Genomic DNA, 7,265 nt, shown 5'->3' with positions numbered 1-7,265 from the left:
ATATTTAGCTGTTCAAAGTATTGGTAGCCTTAGTATCTCTGAACTCCTGTTGTGGACACAGAACAAGCACATACTACAGCTCATGAGTGTTTTGATGAACCCAACAGCAGAGAAGAACAACACCAGCTAAAAGAGCAGCGAATTCACAATCAAAGACACTTTTGTTCGTAAAATTTGTACAAATAGTCTGTGAAAAATCCACATAGATACCATATGCATGTAAGTTTGGAGATGAAATGCAGAGCACTTCAATCAATAACACAGTGTTATTTGATGAAAAAAGTCACAGGATTAAGCAGAGTTTACATAAGTTTTTATTTAATCATAAAAAAGTTTTCCCCACAAATATGGAAGCTAAAATTATTCACACTTATGAAATTATCTATTAAGTGTACTTATATAGCTATATATAGCTATAAATAAATAAATAAATATATATATATAAACTATATAAATATAGTATGAAAGTAAAATACTGATAACAATAATTATACAATTATATGATTCCCATGCAAAGTAGTTTCAGAATAATTTAAAAGATTATCTTGCACTCAGTTATTCATCTTAAAATATTAGGCAGGTACAAGAGTGTAGATAGAGCTTCAAGTCACCCAGTTAACTCTTAAGACTCATTTGTGTTTAATGAGTATAAGAATATACAAAAACCTGCCTTGTTTATGGTGCAACTATAAGATTAAGTTACTCTGCTAAAAAAGTCAAACAAAAGAATGTGAATTCCTTGAAAAGACAATCTTTTAATCCTTTTTCAAATGTGCAGATGAAGTCCAGAGGTGTCTGAAAAATTTCTATAATTCACTGTCCTCCTTCTATTTTCTTGCTTCCTTAGAAAACCTATAATGTTTTTCCAGCAACTGGAACATCTATGAACATGCTGTCCCTCTCTGCTCCTTTTCTTGATGAGCCAGGTTTCCCTTAAAAGAACCAATCCCTTGAGAACTGACATAGTGTCCTTATGATCCTACCTCTAGTTGGAAGGAAAGTGTCAGGCAGTGAAGATTTTGATGATCCTGCCCATCCAAACTCTGGAAACAGAAGATAAGAAATTTGGTGACTTCCTACAAAAAAGAGGAAGAAACATGTACTCAGATGTTGAAAAAAAACAGTACAGGGGATTAATTATGGTGACTCCCTCCCTCATGCCAAGGAAAGCAGCAGCTCCCCCAGTTAGTTAATTCCCTTTGGATTTCTCATCACTTGTGGTCATAACTAGTCATATCTCACTCTGTTTTTTTCCTTCAGTTGTTCTCTCATCCCTTTGCTGCCTCTCTCCTGTGCTTGGTACGAGTCTTGTTTGTTTGCCTTTTCATCTCTTTCCCCACTTTTGTATGTGTGAGTTGCTTCATGCCTCTTTCTTATGCATGGGATCTTCTCAGGGTTTATTCAAGCTATTTCAGAAAAAAATTTGGTAGCTAATTCCCCTTGTATTATTAAGGCTGATATATGTCACTTCAGCTTTTCAAACCTGAGTGTCTATACATGAATGAAGAAGCTTAAATTTAGAAGCCTCACAAAAGCACTTTCTGCAGACAAACAGTTTGACCAAAAAAATTGCTTTCAGGACAACTTTACACACACACACACACACACACACACACACACACTATTGTTCAGAAGCTGAGTTGTGTTAAAATGAACGTTTTTTAATGGGAAAGATCAGGTTTTCTACTCAGTTCTCTATTTTTTTCTTCAAAATAAGTGATCAAGGAGTCCATATGAATATCATACATACTGTAGATGCACCTTCATTGTGTTTCTGTTTCAACAAACTGCATTTTGATGAAAATTCAATTTGCCAGAAATTCTCTGCATTCTTGGAGGAACCAATGTTAACAGCTCCTAGGCTTCCACAAAAACATATGTATTATCATTATGAACTGGAACTTTTGTCTATACTTTAAATTCATTCAACACATATATTTGTATCAACCTGAAGATAATAGAAATCACTTGTTTTTGATCCCTGAACCTAGCATAGCATTCCAGGTTGCAAAACAGAAAGGCAGAGTTCCATTTAGTGGAGTAGAGGAAAACAATTCAAATGCTAATTGTTGGGATCATCATTTTAATTCCACTTCATGCAACAAAGATACTGTTATAAGAAGTTTCTCTCCTTAAGTAAACAGTGAGAAGATGAATGCAAAGAAAGCTCAAGCGAATTGGCCTAAATAAACAGCAAAACAGGGCTTCTGTAAGACTCCTACAACCTGCCATATCAGCTATACTATTTTAGGCATGGGTAAAAGTTGCATTTCCATATCCACACAAATTAAACCACATGAAGATGGGAGAAAATGAAGCGTAATGGAGAAAACCATGCCTTTTTTTAAAGAAATATATTTTTGTTTAAATTAGCTATCCTGTCTAATGTTGAAGCCCTGCCTTCAGAGGTATAAAGCACTATTGTACAGGATACCTGGGTGTTGGTATGTACATGTGCATATTAGTGTTCCTTTCAAGAAGGTGTGTGAGGAAGGGGCTGTATCTGTGCACTATTAAAAGTAATTCATGATAGGCTTTCCTGTTTTTTAAATTCATGTTTTGATGGATATTGAAAATAGACTCCATAGCATGTTTTCCAGCATTTCCGTTATGAAAAGTCCAGCTGTGCTTATGGGTATTCAAATCAGAGAAGGATAGTATAGCAACCTGTCAATTACCTAGCACATCTTTGCATTTATTGGCCTGAGCTAATGACTATAATCAAATTACTGTTTCATTACTTTGAAAACAGGCCAGAGCGTGACTTAGAAAACAAATGAGGGGTGTTCACAGGCTTTCAATCCCCAGCAAATGTAGGAGTCAGCTGTGTTCATCCAGTTTACACTTAGGTTTGAAGGTCAGGATGCCTGACTCTGTTCCTGGTTCTTTTACGAAATATGTAGGTGGTTCCTGGCAAACGTCTTGTTGTTGCCCTTTTTTCTCTGAATTACTAAATTATTGATTTTTCCATCATTATGAAGGATGTTATGATTTACTAGTGATCTACAGGCTATTTAAATATATTGATATTACTAAAAGAATTGAGGTTCTGATTTCGGCTCCTTTTCTTACCCATTTTGATCAAAGCCTACTGAGTACAAGTTCATCAGTATCCCGTAGTCCATAGTCCCATGTAGTATAACAGAAGTAATTTTTTGTGTGTCTTCTACAAAGGAATCCAAAGACTTACAATATACCTTATTAAAATTCATTCATAATGTTGTAATTTTATAATACTTTTCCTTCAGGGAACTGAAATCACATCATATAGTAGCTTAGGAGGAATTAGTTATTCAGTAACTCTTCAGGCAAAAATAAAGACTTTTGATTAAACTGTTAACTTACAGAAATCTAGAAAAGTCTGTGTACTGGAAAACAGTTTTGTTTCAAATATTGGCATCCCTGTTCTATACCGCATTCAAGCACTTCCTAGAAAATCTTGTATTTTTTCTGAATTCCCAGTGGAAACAGCTACACAACAACAGGATTTTTATGATCACATTCTGCTAGTGTCAGAAGAGAATGAGCTGTGAACTCCACTTGTTTACTGATTTGATTCACCCTACAGATTTTAAACAGAGCTGAGTGTCCCTAGGTAGCATAGGTGTATCTGGAAATAGCTGGACGTTTTAGAAGGATTTGATAAGACGAATTTCAAACTTTCTTCAGGTTGCAAACTGGTTAGGAACATTGGTAAGTCCAAGATAGGGAGGATCAAACCAATGACTTCCAGCTTGCAAACAAACCTTATTTGGGAGAGCAAAGAAAGAAAAATACCTACTACCAGATAAGATGGACGATTTCAAAGAATCATAGACTTTGGTAACTGTTTTGTTACCACTACGAGACTACCTTTTTTTTTTTTTTTTCTCCCAGAACACATGTTTATCAAGCTTGTGTAATGACTTGTGAAATAGAACACCAAGGATTTAGGACAGTTTCTAGACAACACATTTTATATATGTAAGGGTCCGGTGGGGGCGACTCCTGGACTCCTGGCAGGAACAGATACGCAAACACAAGACACACTAAGGTCGATGCTGAGCGTTTATTACCTCTGCGTCTGAGCGGGGGTTCCCCAGTGATTTCCCGATCGAGGCAATAAAGGAGCGGGAGAGTCCCTGGCATCGCTGAGCATCAGTTCGTGGCGAGGAATGCCGGGGGGAGCACTATACGTGGTTTTTGTGTACTATACACATGCGCAGTAAGCACATTGAGCTCATGGCTAATCTCGAGTCAAAGCCCAGGTGCAGCGCCACGCTGGCATAGGCCCAGCTACATGGCTATGGGTCAACATGCCCTGTTGATGCTCCTTTTCCCACAGAATGGTCTGGCTAGCTTCCATTGCCTGTCTCCTCGACATTCTTCCACACTTTCCCATACAACATAGAATTTATTAATGACATATCAGTTAGCACAGTAAGAGAAAGAAAGGTGTACTGGAAGGTAGAACTTGTATGTTCCCTTCCAGTATTTCTGTCCACTTTCCCTCTAAGGTTCCAGAACATATGTTGATGCACAGGTAACTTTTTCATTTAACTCCATGTGCAAAGAAAGCTGTGGAGAGAAGACCAGTTAAGAGAGTCTGAAAAACAACACAGGAATCTCTTTCAAATCTCATGTCTGGTAAGGAATGGGGTTAGTTTTTTTATTTGCAAAGGACGAAAAAGGGAAAAAGGGAATATAAGGCAAAACAGTCATGTGATACAGACTGTTCAGGAAGTCCCTGTGGAACAGCCATGTAACTCAGCCTCGAGCAGGTCAAAATACTTGTTTTATGGGTTGACCAAACTACATGTCTCACTTGTTTCTGTGGTCAGAGAGACCTGGGGTTCTTTTCCTAAAGCCAGCAAGGGGTCACCATGGAGGGGACAGAGGATGGCATAAACCTCCCAACATCTGTGTTTGCTGGTGGTTAGTTGGGAATCACAGCTTGTCACAGATGCTTCCCTAAAAATGGTGTCATTGCCATGTCCTGGATTTTCACCGGCTCTTTTAAATGCCTGCAGTTCACTTCTGGCACCTATCCAACAGTTGATGTCATAAGGGGAAGAAAGACTCCAGTATATAAAATTCTTTACTCTGGTACTTAAAAAAAAATAAAAAAATCACATTCCAGCCTAAACTCAGATAAAATACACATAAATTGGTTCAAACAGATTGACTGTGGCAACATCAAAAGAAAGGACTTAGTTCAATGCTAATCAATATAGGGCTCAAGCAGACTTCTGAACATTCCAAAAGACCATATATAAAAACAGATTTCAGTGATGATTTCCTTAAGAGAATATAAACTCACACTGCAACTGAAAAGGATAATAAAATTCCAGTCCTAACATAACAATAATATTCTGAGTTTCGGACTCTGCTGAAATCTGTAATTTGTCCAGGAGAGTCTAATTTATTTCTAAAGCTGAGGGAATTCCTGTGCCCCAAAAAATTACAAGACACAACTTTGTCATCTTTACTGAATCACACTGGGACCTTAAAGATGCTTCCAGAATCAACAAATATATCAAAGTGCTTGAAAATGATACGGCAATCATGAAGAAATTCCCGAATCCTTGGGTCTTAGCATCCATAATTATGTGCCTGTACAGGCAATCATCTTTTAAAATAGGAGAAAACTCACAGAAATCTTCATTACAAGGATCATATTAAAATAAAGCAAAATCCTACATTCTTAGCATCTTTGTGATTCCAGATCAGGGCCATAATCTACTCATTCATTCTTCTATTATTTTATATCTCCAGTGACTTTGATTTAATTCATGTGGATCTAAACTAGAAAGCCCAGACTAGCCCATGGCCTTTTACATGGATCTAGGTCTCATTTGACAGTTTGTGTGGTGCAAAATCCTAGCTGGCAGCTCTCGAAATTTGGGGTTGCTCCAGATTAAGATCGTAGAGTGTCCTGCAGGACAGGCAGCCATTACAGCTACACCTATGGCTTCCCAGATACTGAAAGGTAAGAACATGTTGGATAAAATGAAAAACAAAGCAATAAAATATGTAACATACAGGATGAGGAAGAAGAAGACTGACTTTATGGCATCCATGTGAGCCTCTAAGCAGGGATCCCTGAAGCCAGTTGCATTATTTTGCATGTCTTGTGTGTCTCCACAGAGACCTAATCAGCAGGATACCTGAAACAACAAACACTGTCAAAGGCAAGGCTACGCCAGCTTTACAGAGAAGAATCAATAAAAACAAACTAGTTTTCATTTTGGCTCTCCTTTCTGAAAAGTTTGTCACAGTTAAAGGAGTAGTGAAGTTGTCATGCACATTGTAGATATCCTAGGAGAAAGGAAGACAGGTTGCAAAAGAAAAAAGAGATGATGTAATCAGCATCCAGGGCACAAAACCAGACATTCTTTGCTTCAGCCAGATGAAGAAAGACTGCGTAAAAGTGGCAACCTTGGTACAACAGAAGATGCTAAGCCAGGCAGCAAACCAGAGGCTGGAGTAGTTCAGGAACATAAAAACTATCTTGAAAGTTACAAACAAATTGTCCACATAATAGGAAGCTGCGTAGAACGAACTTAGGAACAAATCCAGCATCATCCAGGACTGCAAACAGAACCTGTATAAACTCAGAAAGATCATAATCATGTCATAGAAGGACAATATTTTGCTCCTCACCCAGCTAGTTGAACTGACAGCCAAGATAGTTCCATTTCCTAGAAGTCCTGCCATGGATTCAATTATAGCAATTATGAGAAAAATAAGAGAAAATAAAGTGGGCATAGCAACTCTCAAGAACTCACAATTTTTACCCAGCTTTTCATGGGCTCCTGAAAGCTCTAGATATACAGGAAAATGCCAATCTCAAGTAGCTTATTAGTGCTTGCTCACCTATTTATCTCAGAGGAAGAAGTCTCATAAGTGATTTATTATTTCACATTTGTTTGGTGATTAATAGCCCAGCTGCATTCTCTAAGCATGCAAATTGGATAAAGATTCAATTACTGTCTTTTCAGTTCAGAGAAAGGATTTGCATTTAAAGGGCTCAGATGCATTTTTAAGATTGCATTGTACTCCAGTTTTCACAGATCACTCTGAATTTATGTATGTAAAGATGGAGAGGATATTCAAATGCGTGTATTTTCTCTCATGCTAGCATTGGACCCTGTTATAGGTAAACGTGACAAATTGACAACCACTCGGGCCGGGTTGCATAAATTCCAATTTATAAAATAATTGAGCAAGTCACAAGTAAGCAAAACAGCGCTGGGCGGCCGGGGAGTCTCCTGCTCCACCAACGG

The 7,265-nt window shown here is 37.8% G+C and overlaps 1 protein-coding gene across 1 annotated transcript; it reads right to left on the bottom strand.

The window, feature by feature from the left end:
- Positions 1 to 1,824: 1,824 nt before the first annotated feature.
- Positions 1,825 to 6,747, bottom strand: LOC112972996 (taste receptor type 2 member 40-like). The gene is given in 3 exon segments (XM_026080313.1): positions 1,825 to 1,857; positions 6,022 to 6,102; positions 6,104 to 6,747. Coding segments are annotated over 3 exon segments (735 nt in total). The 3' UTR covers positions 1,825 to 1,847.
- Between the last annotated feature and the right edge of the window lie 518 nt (positions 6,748 to 7,265).

Source organism: Apteryx rowi, unplaced genomic scaffold (assembly GCF_003343035.1).
Source record: "Apteryx rowi isolate R43461 unplaced genomic scaffold, aptRow1 scaffold_515, whole genome shotgun sequence".
NCBI lineage: Eukaryota > Metazoa > Chordata > Aves > Apterygiformes > Apterygidae > Apteryx > Apteryx rowi.
The sequence above is the reverse complement of the archived record's forward strand: the minus strand, read 5'-3'. Positions and strand labels throughout refer to the sequence as shown.